Source organism: Daphnia magna, linkage group LG1, assembly GCF_020631705.1.
Source record: "Daphnia magna isolate NIES linkage group LG1, ASM2063170v1.1, whole genome shotgun sequence".
Classification (NCBI taxonomy): domain Eukaryota; kingdom Metazoa; phylum Arthropoda; class Branchiopoda; order Diplostraca; family Daphniidae; genus Daphnia; species Daphnia magna.
This window is the reverse complement of record NC_059182.1, coordinates 16,329,520-16,347,554: the sequence shown is the minus strand read 5'-3', so window position 1 is coordinate 16,347,554 and position 18,035 is coordinate 16,329,520. Positions and strand designations below refer to the sequence as shown.

The 18,035-nt window shown below is 38.6% G+C and overlaps 1 protein-coding gene and 2 long non-coding RNA genes across 29 annotated transcripts in view; 2 read left to right on the top strand and 1 right to left on the bottom strand.

Moving 5' to 3' along the window:
* Positions 1-7,583, top strand: part of LOC116916896 — a 10,537-nt gene extending 2,954 nt beyond the window's left edge. Inside the window, exons 6-17 of one of the 3 annotated variants that reach the window (XR_006650841.1) lie at positions 1-104; positions 232-391; positions 469-924; positions 987-1,431; positions 1,498-1,611; positions 1,665-1,851; positions 1,916-2,186; positions 5,003-5,087; positions 5,148-6,511; positions 6,580-6,749; positions 6,822-7,101; positions 7,164-7,583. The exon at positions 1-104 is cut by the window's left edge and continues 599 nt beyond it. This is a non-coding gene — a long non-coding RNA (uncharacterized LOC116916896). Of the gene's footprint in view, positions 105-231; positions 392-468; positions 925-986; positions 1,852-1,915; positions 2,187-5,002; positions 5,088-5,147; positions 6,512-6,579; positions 6,750-6,821; positions 7,102-7,163 lie in introns of all 3 variants that reach the window. The other 2 variants (XR_006650831.1, XR_006650825.1) reach the window with 2 other exon arrangements.
* Positions 7,584-8,236: 653 nt separating this feature from the next.
* Positions 8,237-15,203, bottom strand: LOC116928249. 23 transcript variants are annotated; one of them, XR_006650808.1, is made up of 15 exons: positions 12,550-14,803; positions 11,759-12,465; positions 11,579-11,702; positions 11,401-11,482; positions 11,102-11,336; positions 10,655-11,038; positions 10,463-10,594; positions 9,699-9,825; positions 9,512-9,633; positions 9,296-9,445; positions 9,119-9,230; positions 8,987-9,058; positions 8,837-8,923; positions 8,696-8,776; positions 8,241-8,600 (listed from the first exon to the last, which is right to left on the bottom strand). It is a non-coding gene; the product is annotated as an uncharacterized LOC116928249 (long non-coding RNA). The 23 variants fall into 23 exon arrangements; XR_006650775.1 differs by adding an exon at positions 15,062-15,203 and having other exon boundaries at positions 8,237-8,600; positions 11,102-11,702; positions 12,550-14,982; XR_006650788.1 differs by having other exon boundaries at positions 8,242-8,600; positions 10,655-10,783; positions 10,885-11,038; positions 11,102-11,702.
* On the top strand, positions 14,803-18,025 carry LOC116928198 (acyl-CoA Delta-9 desaturase). Of its 3 annotated transcripts, none has more exons than XM_045178315.1 (7): positions 14,803-15,230; positions 15,736-16,019; positions 16,131-16,261; positions 16,350-16,555; positions 17,110-17,247; positions 17,318-17,365; positions 17,447-18,025. In XM_045178315.1, the coding sequence occupies exons 1-7, from the start codon at positions 15,070-15,072 to the stop codon at positions 17,787-17,789; spliced, it is 1,311 nt and encodes a 436-aa protein (XP_045034250.1). In that variant the 5' UTR covers positions 14,803-15,069; the 3' UTR covers positions 17,790-18,025. The 3 variants fall into 3 exon arrangements, with proteins under 3 accessions (XP_045034250.1, XP_045034247.1, XP_045034248.1); XM_045178312.1 differs by having other exon boundaries at positions 15,118-15,256; XM_045178313.1 differs by lacking the exon at positions 14,803-15,230 and adding an exon at positions 15,496-15,645.
* The last annotated feature ends 10 nt before the right edge of the window (positions 18,026-18,035 follow it).

The following is an 18,035-nucleotide window of genomic DNA, read 5'->3' as shown; positions in this document are numbered from 1 at the left end:
TCCCGAAGAAAAACGTCGAATTATTGGCGATACGTTTGTCGAAGTGGCGGATGGAATGGCTAACGATTTAAATCTCACTTGGGATAATCTACTTCTCGAACAAGGTATCAACCTTCTTTTTTTTTTGCATGTATTATTGCATAATATTCAATGTCATCATATATGAAATATTAGAGGTGCTTTCTGATTTATTATTCTAACAATTTCAAATGTTTTTCTTGCATGCATTAGGTTGTTGCAGCTTTTATTCCCTGTTTTTCTTGCTATCAACAGTTACTGGCTGACCCTACGAGCAACGACAGTTTTAGCTACAAATGTTTAGCGCCTCGTCTTGCAACTAGTAGTTGATATTTTAGGTTTTTAAATTTAAAATTTGAATCAACTGTCTGAGGTTAGTAAAGTTCAAGCACTGAAAAGCAAGAATTGCACTGATTTAAAAGTAAAATCTATTTTCTTTGTGGGTTCTAGGCGGAAAAACCAGATGTCGTTAGTCGGCAGCCGGGGCAGTGGGGGGCGCTAACGTCTGCTAACGTCAAAATTGTCTAATTTTCCTCCGTCAGGTAAGGACTAAGGAGTAGTATGTACTAATATTATAGTGTTTCATTCCCGTTGTTTCTTTTTCCTCTAAGTGTCTTCTTAGTTAGATTGTTCCTCTTAATTAGACTTGCAGTTACTTGTCTCATCATTCTCGATTAACACAACGACAACATTTTGTGCTGCACGTTTCTTCGCTGTTGTATTGTCCTTTGTATAGAGCGTAAGTCCTTCTAATAGACCAACATATCTGCGAGCAAGGATCTGCTTAGGGACAGTGAGATATCAGCAAATACAACAACGGAACCATATCCAAATTTAGCACAAAACTTGTACAGCTGTGATACTTCCCAAACACCTATGCAGTTTGGAATGCTTGTCGGGTGAATGGTACAGGAACATCCTTCAAATATCAATCAACTGCCTTTATTCACATTTATCTTTTTTTCTAGCGGATTAATATAAAAGATGCTAAATGTGAGACATGTGGAAAAGGCCTGATAGAATATGTGTGGGCCACTTCATTTATATAGATGGGAACAAACAATTTTTAATGTTTGCTACACTAAGGCAGTAATAACTGTGCTGCAAACAATCTGCAAAACATGGTTGTCTGTTCATCTCAGTGATGAGATGGCAAATTTAGCAAGTAAATCTGACTAAGAAAGCATTGAAGGAAGCAAATCTGAGAAGTGTCCCTAAAAGTAACTTGTCCCAGTGAGATGATCATGGCAATCCATCATTTGTTTTAAAGATTTTTTAAATGAAGTTACAACATAGAAAGTTGGGCACTTTTTACAGTAGAAAACCGTTTGGGGTGCGCCATTTATATAAATGACTAAAGATTTATCATTTTGCAGGTATGGAAACAGTAAGCATCATACAGGGAGCTCCTATGTATGAAAGGAATTTCTTCAATATCAATATTGGGATAAATGACTTTGTTTCTCATCATCTTTCAAGATAAAGGAAACCATGAACGCCTCAAAGACCACAAGTAGTCAAGTACACCTGTTACCTCTACCCGGTTCCTAATCCATGATTGCCTGGAATATAGAAAAAACAATGCTTGGAAAAGTAAATGTTACAGTTGCCAACCGCAATAGTTTCGCACTGTAATAAAATATCAGTCAGTGACTCAGTGCCGCCAACGTGATACAAAGTCATTCAACTCTTAACATCAAACCTGTTGAGAAGGATGCCTCAGGCTGGGCACTATTACTCCTATTGAAAATGAATGGACACAAGTAAAAAGTTTAGAAGAAACTTTTATTGAATCACCTTGCAACCTCTTACTTTCATTTGAGAGTAATTCAAGTAGGTCGTCCTAAACCCTAATGCAATAATAATTTCTGATTTAATTTTTTTTATGTCTTTGCAGCACTCATGCAGCTCATATACATATAGACATCTTAAAAACATATTTTAGGATATGCAAACTATGGCACTAAGTTAATGTCTCCATACTTCGCATGTTTGTCGCATGTGAAAAAGAATGAAAATGGAATGTGATGCCTAGGTAGCATAATAAGGTCGTAGGGTAGTCTGATGGTAGTATTTTGTTCTAAGAAAGTTGAATGTCTGTTGTGAAGGTTTATCAGATAGTTGTACTGACACAACCTTTCTTTTTTAGAACCAGATACATTTAGCAGGTTGGTTTTATTGGAGAACTGTTAAATATTTGATATTGTAAGAATTTTAAGATGTATGCTTATAGACCCAGAGGCTTAGCGTGGTCTATAACTTGTTTGTTCGCGTCGTACGGTCTGAAACAACCAGCTTCTGGTTTGGTTTACTAGTGCTTTCGGTAAACACGTGTTTTACCATTAGGCACCATGAAGTAGTGAGAATTTAGAGTAGTCCAATGGGAAAGGGACCTATATGCTTGCGCCTGTTCGAGGCCAACATTTATGTAACTGGCTTTGGCTGTTTACATCATCAAGTGTTTATGCCATATTCAAATCACCCGGACAATTGGTGAGAGCAGGGTAATGGCTACACTTTTTGAAGGGGAATTTTTGAAAGGAACTTGATTTGGAGAACGCAGTGCGATTTGGTAGTGATCCAAAACGTTTCGTGGTAGCGTCGTCGCCATTTTTATTGTTCCCATTGCCGCCACTTGTTTCCTTTGGTACGCTAATGGTCAAGTATCGTTCATCGTTGTTTGTAGACAAGTTAATCTGTTTCTCTCTTTTATTTGTCAATTAGGAAATTTGAACGGATTGGGAATTTTATTATCGAATTGTGGAGAATTGACTCGTGTTTGGGCACCTATTTTTATCACTTGCTAGTGAACAATTAATTTCTCTTTTTACTTTCCAGTCTAGATTGACCGAAGATTGATGCTTCGGGTCTTTAATTGGATTACTACCCGTTATCATTTGAGTGGTTGGATACACTTTCAAGACTCGAGAGCTCGTAAGTTGCGTCCCAACCAATTACCTTTTAAATTTAGGTGAGGATCATACCTCCGTCGGTCAGGCGTAATACTCAGCTTAAAAAGTATTGGTCCCGATATTTGGTTCCCCTCTTAGTGGGTAAGATTTGTTATGGGTTGGGTAGGTTTGCCTTACCGATTTTTGATTTTAAGTCTTTTTCCACTTACTGGATAGAGGCTTTGTTGTGATTCTTTAGCGAATCTTTTATTTTGATTTTTTTTTTGAATCATGGCTCGTCGGTTAGGCGAGAGGTCCTCCGGTTGCTGTAGTCGTAAATGAACAGGCTCCCGCTTGCGAGCGCGATCCACCGATCTTAACCCAGAAGATGTAGTTGAATGGTTGCGTCAATTTCAACGGGTTAGCGATTTCAATTTGTGGATGGAAATGAGCAACTACGACAGTTGCCCCTATGTTTGGAAGGAGTTGCTGAGAGGTGGTTTTCTAGTTTGAATCCACGACCTGACACTTTTCCCGCTCTTAGTGATCGAGTTTTGAGGGCATTTCGTCATCAAAACTACGAAATGGAACTAGATTCGCAGCTTCGTGCCCGAAGGCAAGGCCCTGGTGAACCCGTCATGACTTATTGTTATGATGTTTTTTTTCTTTGTTCAAAAATTAATGCAGAAATGCCTAAAAAAAAGTTCAGCATATTTTGCGTGGATTAAGTCCTCTCTTATGGAAAAGGTATGCCTGATCTAACGCAGCCATTTACCGTTGATCAACTTTTGCTCGGATTCAAGTTCATTGTCAGGCAATGCCATGGCCAATCGAGCTTGAATGATTGTTTTCTGCCCCAGTACTGCTTTCAAACACCTTGAATCCTCCCTATGCTGGCTTTGTTACCAAAGAGGAGTTAAACGCTTCGATTGCGTCTTTGAAAAAGAGATTAAGGAAGATGTGGCATCTACTTTAGCCTCCTTTACCGCCGCCATTAAAGATACCATCCGGTCGGAACTTAAAGGTAGTAAGACAAATGAGTGTTAGTGTATCGGCCTATTACAAGGAAAGGACGTGTGACTAAATTTCTTCACCGGTAATTTGGTTCATGTAAATTGTGCGTCGAGTGAGCGATCTTAACTACATTGTTCAACTACTTTATGGAAAAAAAAAAAAAAACGGTTTGCGTTCGTGTTTTTACCATTTTATAATTTTTTCTTTTTTTTTATAAACGTGAACACTTCTAGTTCCTGCCGAAAGAAGGTAAGTGATTTTCTTCGCGTCTTGGCAGAGACCGAAGCATTGAGCTTCGCGTTTTGGTAGAAACGGAAGTATGAGGTACCACCTTTGGGGGATAGTGTACCACCTTTGGGGTGATGAGTGTACCACCTTTGGGGTGATGAGTGTACCACCTTTGAGGGTGATGAGCGTTCCCTTGTCCCGACGGGGACAGAGGAAACAATTTGGTGTTCCAACCTTCTATTACAGGTACGGAGACGGCTTCACGTTCAAGAAGTATACTACGAGCTCCAAGAACTAAAAAGTGTTGTTTCAAAAATGTCTATCATGTTAATGATGTAATGGTTTACACAGGTTAAGATTAAGAAAACAAACTAGGGTTTCTTTTGGTTTTTCTTTATAATGATCTTTGCTTGTATGCTTGTGTGATTAATTGTATGATCGTGGACGATCCTTTTTTAGGTGGTGATATTGTAACGAATGTCATTTTATTGTGTATGTTTTTCCTATTGCTTTCATACGGACCGCAGATTTTTTCTAGCGTGGTCTTATTAATCTAGAGCTAGTTTGTTCGCGTCTGTACGTTTTTTGGTAAACAACTCATGCTTCTTGGTTTGTGTTTACTAGTGCTTTCGGTTAAACTATCTGTGTTTTATCCATTAGGGCACCATTGGAAGTAGTGTTAGTTAATTTAGAGTAGTCCAATGGTGAAAGGGACCTATATGCTTGCGCCTTGTGTCGTGAGGCCAACATTTATGTAACTTTGGCTTTGGGCTGTTTACATCATCAAGTGTTTATTGCCATATTCAAATTCTACCCGTGACAATATTCCTAATGTTCGTAAGGCTTTTAAGAAAATAGTTTTCATTGCACTAGCGACAATTCGGAATGGTGAGGTGCGAATGATTCGGATTAAAAGTCAGCGTGGAAATGCAATAGGTGACGAAAAGTTTCTGAGCTGTATAAATTTTTTATACTAAAAGATTGTTCGATTCGCAGCTGGCAAGAAATGGAAGGACGATTGGTGATGAGACAATTTATTCTAATCGCTGTAACTCATGGACACGTCGACATTCGTGCTAATCAAACTTAGAATGTCTGCAATACGAAATTTTTCACCATTTCAAAGGAAAGCTGCAAACATATTTTCAGCATTTTATTTTATTCTTGCGAAATTGCATCCTCACTAGACTGACCGGACCGACCCTACTTTTTCTGAGATTTCTCCCCACAGATGGCGGGGCGTTATTTCGGGGTGTCGGCACTAATCTCTTCGTTCGTTTTCTTTTTCTTCCTTTCTTTTTCGACGCTGTGCTGCTGATATTGGATTCATTTTGTAGGGGAAATAACGGAGCAGCCCGCGGTCGAGTCCTCGTTTTTATCGGCTGAACGACAAAAGAGTGCGGAGCAGTTTAGTCGGCAAACTCGAGTCAATTTTGGGGTTCTCGTATGAATGCTTTGCGCGTTTTCTTATTTTAGATGCTGTGTCGCAAAAATTTATGTTATCTTTTAGAGGAGATAACGCCATGATTCCCGAAGAGGTAGTGCCAAATTATCGGCTCAACGATAAAGGAATGCGGAGCAATCTAAGAGCGACTCGAGTTTCTGCCAATTTCTATACCGAGAGGTGGCGCGTCGGTCGTGAAGATAGGGGAAATCAGGCCGCGAAGTTATTGTTTAAGGCGGACGCCACCTGCATCACCTGGTAACGGACTTCATTTTTAAGGCCGTGAACACCCGGCAACGGACTTCATTTTAAAGGCCGTTTATACCTAGCAACGGACTTCATTTTAAAGGTCGTTAATTCCTGGATACCTGGCAACGGACTTCATTTTAAAGGCCGTTTATACCTGGCAACGGACTTCATTTAAAGGCCGTTTATACCTGGCAACGGACTTCATTTAAAGGCCGTTTATACCTGGCAACGGACTTCACTTTAAAGGCCGTTTATACCTGGCAACGGACTTCACTAGGGCACTCACTCCGTTCGCGAAGTTCCCGATAGGGTCCGGCCTGGTCGCCATAAAATCCCGGAAACCGTATGCCCTTCCGTCAAAATTGGCGTTCCGTACTTAAGGTTACTAGGCGAGGAATAGACAATGAATAACAGCCAAGGACTATGAATTTCTTTTGTTTCTTTCTTTTGTTTCCCGTTACTAGTCTTGTAAAACAAATGGTAAGTTGGTAAAATGAAAGAACATGTTACATATTACTTTAAATAAATTGATTTCAAAAGTGGAGATCGATTCCAAATCTTCTGCTTCCCAGGCAGACACCCATCCACAAAGCCATGGGTGATAGATGATATTCACAGTGGGCATACTTGCGTTGTAAATTAGTATCACTTTTACAAAGCCAAACAGGTATAACAAAAATGGTATTTAAAAATTTTTTATATAGAATTATGTTGCTTCTTTGTTTCATTGGAAAGGAGATTTAGATCAACTGTCTACTGTGAAAGCGATTATGTGTCTCTATGAAAATGGCTCTCTCCGTTTGCAACATCAAACCTCCCCAGTGTGTCATTCTAATGCAGAACTCTTGAAATCAAGTTGAATGTTTTGAACCATCTCAGGAGTCAGGACAAAGCTGAATTTCTAGGTATGTTGTTTTTTTCTGTTTGTAAACCTAAATTAAAACTAATTGAAGTGCAATTTATTGTGTTGTTTGCAGAGGTATTAGAAAAGTTGATAAAGACATCCTATCCTTGACATTCCATCCTAAATGGAACAGCTGACACTTCCCGTATATTTTAAAGACATCTAGGGGAGAAATAACTAACTCCGTAGAATTTTTATGGGTATGTCAGCTGTCCCGTCAGCTGTTTTATTTTTCGTGGTTTCGGACTGAGTATGGCTGCTGAAACGAACGTCTCTCTTCTTCAAATTTTACCACAGATTCAGTGTGTTTTGAGTTGCATCTTGTGAATTCAATCAATGCACAGTTGTTCAAGGTATTATGGCAAAAATTCATGTGAAAGAAACATCGTACCACTTATATTTTAAATTTTTAAAGGAGTAATATGGCTTGGCTATGCTAGCACGTTTTTTTATCTCCGTTAGTCTGATATACCCATTTTGTTGCAAAGGTGATATGAAAAAAGAGTAGTTCTTTATAATCTTTTTCTCTATCTAAATCTCTTAGATTCTTGGAGGTGTCATCAGGTAATGTTAGAATTTATTGTTAATAGTTTAAGTTTTTTAAAATCATGCTTTCAGGTCTTTGGGGTGTACCTGATGTACTGTGGTGGCTGCAAAATCATTCAATGACTTGGTTCAATCCAGGACTTGGCTTTTTTAATAGTCGTTTACAGTTTTTATTTGCAGAGATCCTGGAGGCCCCTGATGTGTTTCATTGACGTTGGAGTTACTCAGTTGCAGAAGAGAATGCCACTAATGTTATGTTGTCAGTGTAAATAAAACATATCCAGCATCATTCTTGTGTTTGTTTATTTATTACCTCATTCAACGGAAACCATGGAGTTAAAGAAGGTCATGGTTCATTCCTTTTGTGATGCCACCATGTGAAGTTAGTTTGTTTCAGTCATTTTTTCCCTTTTCTTTTGTGCCAAGGGATTGCATTTGAAGTCAAATGGTACAAAGAAAACAATTTATTCACTGATATTTCACCGACAGTGAAATCTATTGAAATAAGTAGTAGTGATGGTTGGACTTAGATCATTTGTTTCCCCAACCTATTTCACTCTAAGTTTATCTTTGATTTGTATAAAAATTATAATAAGATGAAATGAAATAAACACGAAAAATAGATTAAAATTAAAATTGTTTTTATTGTCCCACCTCCTCCCAACAATTCCACCACTATTTTACACAACAATAAATATACACAAATATTTACACAAACTTACATACACTTAACTAAGTTAACCCGTTGGCTGCCAGGCCACGCAACCCGTAGGTTGCTTAAACTACAGTAACTAAGCATCGCGTCTTAAGGATCGCGAACAAGGTGGGACTTGTCCGAAGACAAGTCCGGGCTGACACGGTGACGGAATCCATTACAGGGAATGCACACCCTCAGGAATCCGCCACCGCATCGACAAAGAGAAGTCCCTACTGGTGCATTGCCTAAGGCGCCTTGCGGCGAAGGCCATTGCGGCCGGTCCCTAAAAGCTACAAAAAAAATGGGACGCAAACGGGGTGGCAGCCAACGGGTTAACTTAAACATAACAATACAAAATAAAACAATACCAGAGCGACGATCCACGGTGAATTCCCTACGTGAAGAGCGAAGCAGAAGCCGGCGACGAAGTGATGGCGTAGACAAAGACGGCGAAGACAACGAAACGGGAGATGAATGCGAAGACGGCGAAGACGACGAAAAGGGGATGAAGGCGAAGACGACGAGATGGAGATGAAGGCGAAGACGTCAACGAAGACAGCGATGAGGTGAAGTCGTAGACAACGACAGGAAGACGAAGAAAATGTAGTTCTAAATAGATTAAATGAGACAAAAAAAGAAGTAAGTGATTTTTTGCGGAAAATGGCATTTGTTTGATAAAACGATGAAAAAGACAAAGAACTTACGCGTGTGGTCCACTGGGGACGAAACTACCGAAATTGTCAAAACGGCAGTGTTGTACCAAAGGAAGATGAATATTTGCAGTCCTATCACAGAAGTTTTTCTTACAACACAACAATGCTTCATAATGTAGAAACTTAAAATACCAAAAAATGGAGATGTTTTTAAAGCATATCCATGTGAACTGGCTAAGTAACGGGGAGAAGAACAGCAGGATTAACAATGAAGATTTTCTGTTTATACAACAAAGATTTATTTAAAATGACAAATCCAGATAATCCACCAAATTAAAATACCATGGAAAGGCAATGACGATTACCCTTATTCAATGTTGGGATTCAGCAGACTAAGAAGAGAGGAAGAGAAGCCTGTGTAGAGAAAATTGTTACAGATGTGTGTAGTGGAAGATAAGTAATGTTCTGAAATACCACAACGAAGAGCTGAAGGGTGGTGGCTTACCAGAGAAACCTGGAAATCTGGATACCTGGGATGCTGAGTGCTGATGGTTAGCAACACAAAGTAGATGAAGACTGTTGTTGACTGACAAGAGATAAGAGAACACATCACTAAGCTTAAACAAATGGCTCAAGGTCAATTAACAGTACTTGAACTAGATGGGGATCTTCATGTAAGCAATAGTGGCCTTCTAAAAGTGTCAGGATCTCTTGTGGTACATTGATAGCAGGAGTGCAGGCTGCTGGTTCAGCAGCTGGCATGGCTGACAAGGCGAAACACCAACACATACAAACAGAAATCTATTTCAAGGGATTCCTTTTCAATACATACCCAACGATAGCAATACTGAATAGATAACAACAAACCGTAACCTGTTTGACGAAAAATCCTTTGAAACACATAACAGGGTAATGTAACAAACACCCATTTAACTTGTCACTCATAATCTTCATCATAGACGCACATCAACGCCATCTGGAGTTTCCGCCTAGAACCCAAAATTATAATTTTACTTTGGATGTTGAAATAAGTAAAATACTTGCTCTTAAGTACTTGCATTTTGCTAATCTCTGATAGCTGAATTCAAATTTTAGGCATAACATCCTAGAATATCAACACTAGTTGCAGCACGAAACGCTAAACATTTGTAGGTAAAACTGGCGTAGCTCGTAGGATCAGCCTGTAGTGTTGAAAGCAAAAAAAAAAACCCGGAATAATAGCTACCACACCCTAACACATGCGAGAAAAGTATTTTAAATTGTTAGAAAAATACAGCTCATTTTTTACTTTTTTCAGATTGTCACGAAAGCTTTCCGGAAGTAACCAGAAGTAGCCAATATATCTGGAAATAGTGATCCCATAACAAAACAAGTAGGATTTTCGTGATCCTTATTAAATTTGGGTTGGGACTGACTTGTTTTTAGCCAAAAGTCGGATTTGACCAAAATCGCGATTTTCAGGAAAATTTGCGATTTTTGACGATTTTGGGGTATTTTGAGTTGATACATGGAGTCGACCCCAATATTTGACGAGGATCACGAAAATGTGAATCTTTTTCTGACAGACCAACAAATAAGGAGTTATTTGGCATTTTAGAACCGGAAGTAAAACCGGAAATTGAAATTCCAAAAATCTAAAAAATGATTTTTGTTCTCTTTCAAATGGTTAACAAAATTTTGATAGTTGTAAAAGTAAACTATTGTTAATAAAAGCTATGCGGTGTTTTAAAAGTTCTAAAAGTACAATTTCAGTTCTGACACCTAAATAGACTTGAATCGAAAAAGCATACATTTAACACAATTAAACCACTTACTTACTTGGTATTTAGTGAAAACCTGCAACCAAAATATGACAGTACTTGTCAAAACCATGTTTTGGGTTCTACTAGTATCTGGCTGGCATGCAGCTGGACTGCGCAAAGTCCTTTTAATGGTTCGTCTGCTCACGAACTGCCGCGTATGCGTGAATGAAAATGCCATGAGGAATTACAGTTTTCATACTTTTATTACCCTCCACTTATCCATGTATTGGTATTTTTCATGGATTAATCAACAAGTATCATCAATCAATCTCCCTGAAAAGTTAAGAACACCTCTGGGCTTTAAGAATAAAGATTGGATACCATTACTAAACGCCACCTGCCAGTTCCAAGCACAGATTCATAGGGCAAAGAAAAGGAAAGAGTCCATTCTTAAAACTGTCATCTGACACTTCAATAAGCAGTACCTTTACCGCTTACCAAAGACGTCAGAGCTGTTCTTCACTTTTAGAAGCCTACGCAGGGTTTTTGTTTACACAGGCTGGGCTCCCATATCATCGGAAAGTTTGGCTTCTTTCAAAACCGGGTTTACTGCAATTTCCTCTTCTTCTGCTATTCTCACAACCTTTTCCTGCTAAATGAGAATCAGTTAACGAAAGGAAAATTTTGATACGACAAATATTGTTAGAAAAGATACCTAGGCGAAAAAAATGAGACAGACTCGGTAATAACACAGCTGGTGCGGTTTACATCAGCTAGCGTCACACTTTATGAAGTTATCTACACCGTAACATTGCCACTAATTCAAATCGCCACATGGGATCTTCAACGTTCCCTTTTTGTTGGGAATTATGACATCTAACGCAACCTTCAATGCCTTTAAGACACCCATAACGTCTCGACCAAAAAAGTTCCATGCACAGTAAAAACAGCTTTTAAAAAGATGGAATCGAAGACTGCGCCGAGTTAATACTCTTTCTTATTTCCTTGGATTACCTAAACGAGTATAATTCTTTGATGATTCTCTCCCACAGTTTTTGAATCATTCTTCTTCTTTTAGACTTTAGTTTTACACGCACTAAAGGGTTAAAGAAAATAATATAAGTCAAGGGGAAACGGGTCCACAGAAAACAAGGGGGTCCAGATAAGAACTTCAATGATTTTGTAAAAATACCATAACATGTGCGATAGTAAAAGGATCCGGAACTCTTCGGTTGCCCTTCCAACGAACATGTACTTATACTTTTTTATACCAAAACTCCATCAATATCCTCTTCGAATCCATTACGATTGCGAATCTACATTAAAGAAATTAAGTATGCTTCAGTATAATATTCTTGCTGATACACTTAACTGAAAACAGCGAAACCCTATTGGCATATCTCGCGAATTACTACCACGACATTGCAATTATTCTACCTACATTACAGAAACAGAACATGAATCAGTAAAAAATTCTTTGCAATAAACTCATTTAAAATAGTAAAACATCTAGTCAATTGTGATCCAATTCTCCCACTCAAGATATTCTTTCTACAAATAAAACCAATAGAAGTCAGTAAGATGCCTTGAAGATAAAAATAATAGAAGTAAATTATGCAGCAAATATTCATACTGCTCTCTCTTTTTACCATGTCCCCATCACTCAGAGTATAATCTATATTGATATATCTTTTACCTATCTTTGCCATGACACTTGGTTGGTATTAGACATCAAGGCATCCAATGTCCCTTTTTGTAGGAAGCAGGAAAAGCTTCCTGCCTCAAGAGTCATCTCAAACAAATTCCATTGACACAAACTTCCAAGAGAAGACATTTCATTTCATACCACCTAGTCCTATGATTAATAACAATTTAGCTAACTTCAACATGTCATAGAGCTGCATGCGTAAGCTAAACCAAAAAAACTGCTGGTTTGTTATTTTAAGCTTGTTTTTTACAAACCCATCATTGTGCAGTTGTGCATGAAGGGCAGAAATTTCCATAATTCCAATTTGAATATTTTCTGAGGGATTGGTGTATTTAAGAAGTGCATCATAAAATTGCTGATAAGGACTGTTCCTGAAGAAATGCAAAAACTGTGAGACATATGATCACAAACAAAAACTAAAAAACTAAAAGAAATAATATGCAAATATACTGTACCATTTATAAATGATGCCAAGTGACAATCCACTGACAAGCAATTAAGCATACCATGAAAATGGTAAAGTTCTGTGAAAAAGAGGAAAACCTTCCAGTTGGCCTGAAAACATGGCAAATTTCAATCATGCTAAAGAAAAACCTCAGAAATTAATTTTAAAATAATAACAATAAAAAATAAACATACAATAAGCATAGATAAACTCAAAACCATCCTCAGGAATGAATGTGTTGTTTTTCACTGACTGATTCCATTGCTGACTAATTGTGTCGTTGCCGCGTTTGGTTGACTTAAGTCACATGCGACTCATTCCATGGTTGAACATAACAGATTATTGAAGGACATACTACTGCTGAAACAACACAAAATTAAATAACAATTTTAAAAATATTCTATGACTTTTAGCTCTATGGCTATGTTGTGCGATTCCCTCTTAAGGCATCCAAGCACTATCACTATGCACACGTATCATCAAATGACCAGTCTGCGAACTAAGTTTGATATTATGGCATAACTAATTGCCTTGCCCTAATTTATTAATACGCTTACCACACTTACTTCGCAGTCTGTACGCTTACCACTACCAACAGGGCCTCCCACATGCAACGCCACATCAAGTCGCACATGCATACACTTCTTCCAAGTTCCAATGCGCGTCGCCGCACCATGCCGCCATTGACTGTACAGTAGCGATCGAAATGGGCCTAACAATCGATCGATAAATTCAATATGTAGTGAAGTCCTTCTTCGTTGAAGGCGTGGTCTATTCAAATCCCTCCTATTAGGGTCGTTTTTACCGTTAGATGACAATGCTAGTTAGCTATTTATTTGCAACATAAACGATCTGCTAGCGATTAGAGTTGTCTATATAAAAAAATGGATCAAACGGCGTTCCGTACTCAGGTTGGTACGAAAAAATAGCAAATTTCAGTGTATTCAAGAGTAGCCAAAAGAATGTTTGAAACGGAACGCACTGAACATTTATTAGTTTCTCGCTGAACACGTCTCGAATCCCTAACAACTAGGCTACATGGCCAACTACAGCCCAACCCTATCGGGAACTTCCCGAACCTGAGTGAGGGCCCCTAGTCTAAAATTTAGACAAAAATGAAAAAGTTGGAAGGCCTTCTTATTTTCCTCCAAATCTGCAAAAATCGCCATCTCTTAGAATTCAATAAAAACACACACGGTATCCACAAAATTAAACGCTGATTCCGACTGGAATATTAGTTTTCCGTTAATTATGTTGTTTTTGAATAAAATGCAAGCGTGGTAGTTATAGCGCAAATGCCTTTTAAATTGTAATCACTCTACTTGGGATTAGATTCAAAATTCAACTGAGCATCACAAAAAAGCACTTTGTTTTCATGTAGGACTTCTGCTTTTGAGTAATTACAATAAAAAAGGCATTTGCGCTATAACTACCACGCTTCCTTCCAGCCAATAGCCGTAGTATTTTTTAGATTCAAAATTTAGGATGTTAAAAATCAATTTGGTTTTGACTTGGAAATTATGAATTTTTCCAATTCAAAGCGGTTGCAATTAAACCACTTTTATTCCATTTTATTCCAAAATCACTTAATGAATGAGAAAACTATTACTTTTTTCGGTATCAGCGCTTAATTTGGTATAGCAGGTTAGTTCTTATCGAATTTCCAGTCAAAATTTTTAACCAGGTTTTTTTAACAAAAAGTCGGGCTTAAAATTTGTTTCGTTTTTTTCATAGCAAAACATGAGTTAGGTTGTAAATTGAATGGCAATCACGAAAATCAAGTTTGCTTTTGCGTTGGGCTTATAGTTATTAAAATAAGCGTAGAAAACCGATGTACAATACTGACACGTCAGCAGCACTTTTATTCCGTTTATTCGGCTGGTCTAGCGAAAAACTAATAATAATTTGGAAATCAGCGTTTAATTTTGAGTATAATGTGTGATACTTATTGAATTCTAAGAGATGTCCTTTTTTTCAGATTTTGACAAAAGTGAGAAGGGTTGGGCCTTCCCACTTTTTCCTTTTTGGCTAAATTCTACAGATAACTAAAAATACGTGATTTCGATTCAAAATTGAATGAAAATCACGAAAGTCAAGTTTGTTTTTACTTTGGTTTTACAGTTAAAAAAAAAAAAAAAAAAACAAAGGTAGAAAACGGAAGAACAAAGTTGTTGCGTTCTCTGGGGCGTCCAACTTCATTGAATAGCAAAATAAATGAGAGGCAAAATTTTACGTATGATCGTCTTTAAACAAACCTTCGTGAGTTTTAGTTGTTTTTCTAGTAGAAACTTATGCTGTTTCAAATCAATTTCAACTTGAGATCCTGGATGCCACACCCTGGGGGTGTTTGTGCAAAATCAAACGATGTGGAAAAGACCATGCCACTGCATTGCAACGTGGCCCCCATTCGAGTTCTCAAATATCTTGTTTACAGAGCATTTCACTGCAAAGCGATTGGTTAAAGTTCAAGAGCTTGAACACCGCCTGCACTTTGGCTCAAACCAGCTATGCTTTTGACCAACCTTTTCCTATGAAAAATTTTTTGAGCTCCCTTACTCACATTACTCATTGTACTCTCGATCAGTTCACGCCTTACAGCTTTAGTACCAAGGCAGCCGTCGAGAGTGGAAGTTGTGGTGAGGTCTTCCGTCAACTAGGTTGTATTTTGACCTGCAGAACAGCAACTGCCAAGTAATATTCCATCAACTTGTGCTAATGTAATACCTACTAATCGGATAAGTCAACAAACAGTGTTTTTTTGTTGTTTTCGTAACGTATTGGTTGATGCAATAGCTATGACGACATAGTCCCCGACTGATTTTTCGTTATTGACTTGCATTATTCTTGTGCACGCCCAGTCAGTTACAGTAAGAACAGTTCTCTCGCTGCAAGTGGTCTTTTCCTGATCTGACGTTAATCAGTCGTCGACGGTTTGTAACTGAACGAGTCCTTGACTGACTGAGTTCAACTGTCATTTTCGGCATTGCGTTGTTGAAGAGAAAAAATGTGTCGTGAAAATTCTCGTTGTTCGTTCGCTAATTGCAAATGTTGACAAACTAGGATAACAACGACATCCTTTTTGAATCAATTATCTCGCACATTCCCCGTTCGTCTTTAACAATCTAATGATAACATGAAAGCAAAAAGTGATTGCCAAGCATTAATAATATTTCTCACTTGAATTTCTGTCCTGCAGAAGTCGTGATACGATGGGGGCAATGAAGAACGCCACAACTCCTAGCGTGCCTGCCAAGTTTGTTGATGATTCGGCTATTATTAGCGAGAAGGCGAAGAGCAGTAATAACAAACAGTTTCCTCCTAATAAAACGGATGATGCTGGTTGTAAGGCTGTCGGTGAAGTCCGACCAGCCGTGCAAATCGTTTGGAGAAATGTCTTGATTTTCATTTACCTCCATGTCGCTGCGTTGTATGGATTCTATCTCTGTTTCACGGCAGCTAAACTGCCAACTTTAGTCTGGGGTAAGTATCCAGATTATTCTTTCGAGCAGTCAGCAGCTGCTTCGTTTAACATCTTACACATTCGACTACTTCCTTTTTGTCGTGCCCTTTGTTTTGTTTTATTCAATGCAGCCTTCGCTTTGTTTGTTTTCGGTGGATTTGGGATAACGGGTGGGGCTCACCGATTATGGGCTCATCGCTGTTACAAGGCGAAATTGCCTTTACGTGTCTTTGCAGCTGTGGGACAAACCCTTGCTCTGCAGGTAAGAACAAAACAGGATGCGGCATTGTGTAAGGTATTTTTCCGTTCAGACTTTCCCATGATTTTCCCCTTCGTTTTTCTTTTTATAGAATGACATTTACGAGTGGAGCAGAGATCACCGTGTCCACCACAAGTTTAGTGAGACTGATGCTGACCCTCATAATGCGCGTCGAGGTTTTTTCTTTGCTCACGTTGGCTGGTTGTTATGCAAAAAACATCCTGAAGTCATTCGACGGGGAAAGACGGTTGACGTCAGCGATCTTTTGCAAGATCCGGTCGTTTTCTACCAGCGAAAGTGAGTACATGAGAAAATGCGTCATTCACGCCGGATACGTACAACCCATCACTAGTATGGGCTTACTGTCTAGATTTCTTTCGCGTTCGCGAAGTTCGTAAATGAGGCGGGCTTCGGAATGGGGATCCCATTTGAAATTATTTTCTCTGCCACACGCTATTTCTTAAAAACAGTAGGGTTTTTTCCCCTCCGAATTGTCGGGGCGCATACTGATTGATTTCATGAAATTGGTACAGTATAAACCAACATTAGGGCCTCAAATGGATGATGTCAGCTATGAGCTGTTCATCTGGCTGACTGATGCAGCTTAAATTTTGATAGACATGATCAATCTTTATGTTAAATATGTCCTCTTCTGTCAGTTGGGGCCCCGACTAAGGGAAGGGAGAGCTGTGAGATACATAGCTTTAGAGATATTACCATTATGTGGGTTTGATGATGTCAGGAGGGGAAAAATCACGTAATCGATGATGACGGAGGTGGCTACTTTTTTGCTTCCATGTTCAAACCGTTTTCGGGATCCCTGAAATAATGACATACATCTTTTCTTTAAGGTTCTACATCCCATTGGTTTTAATTTTTTGTTTCGCAATGCCAACTGTCGTACCTTGGTATTATTGGGGCGAGTCCTTGACAACTGCCTTCTTCGTCGCTTCAATCTTTCGCTACGTGATCACGCTTAACGTTACCTGGTTCGTTTGCTTAATGACCTGTTCCATCAATATGCAAACCATCCATCAATAATTAAAACTTGAAATTTAGGCTCGTTAACAGTGCGGCACACATGTGGGGCAATCATCCATACGACAAGTTGGTTCTTTAAAAAAAAAATGGATTTGAATTAAAACATTTGCTTGCATGCTAACAACAATCTCGAATTTCTTCATCTAGGGGAATAAATCCTGCCGAAAACCGGTTCGTTGCTTTCATCACATCCGGTGAAGGATGGCACAATTATCACCACGTTTTCCCCTGGGATTACAAAGCATCGGAATTAGGAAAATACAGCACAAACACGACGAAAGCTATCATTGATTTCTTTGCTTGGCTAGGTCTGGCTTACGACTTGAAAAGCGTACCGGAAAGCATCATTCGCAGCCGCGTTCAACGAACAGGAGATGGCACTCACCCTTTCACCTTGGAAGATAGCCCTTATGTTTTTGACGACATGAAATTTGAAGAAACACAGTTTTGTGAAATAATTCCAAAAGAAAACAGAGATAAAGATGTTTAAAGTGCCCGTTATCAAAGTCCATTGCAGTTTCGTTTCATATAATCAATTTGTACTCAACGGATTCGTTTGGAAATACGAGCTGTGATTCTGCAGTGCTTTGATAAGGTTCAGTCAAAATTATCGGTTGAGATGTCGGATCTGAATCTCTCCAGGAAGTCTAAAAAACCAAATTCAGCTATATTTTGTTTACACGCCCCTTTTAAAATGTTTTGAATACAATTGTTTGTTTTTCTCCAGCCAGATTTT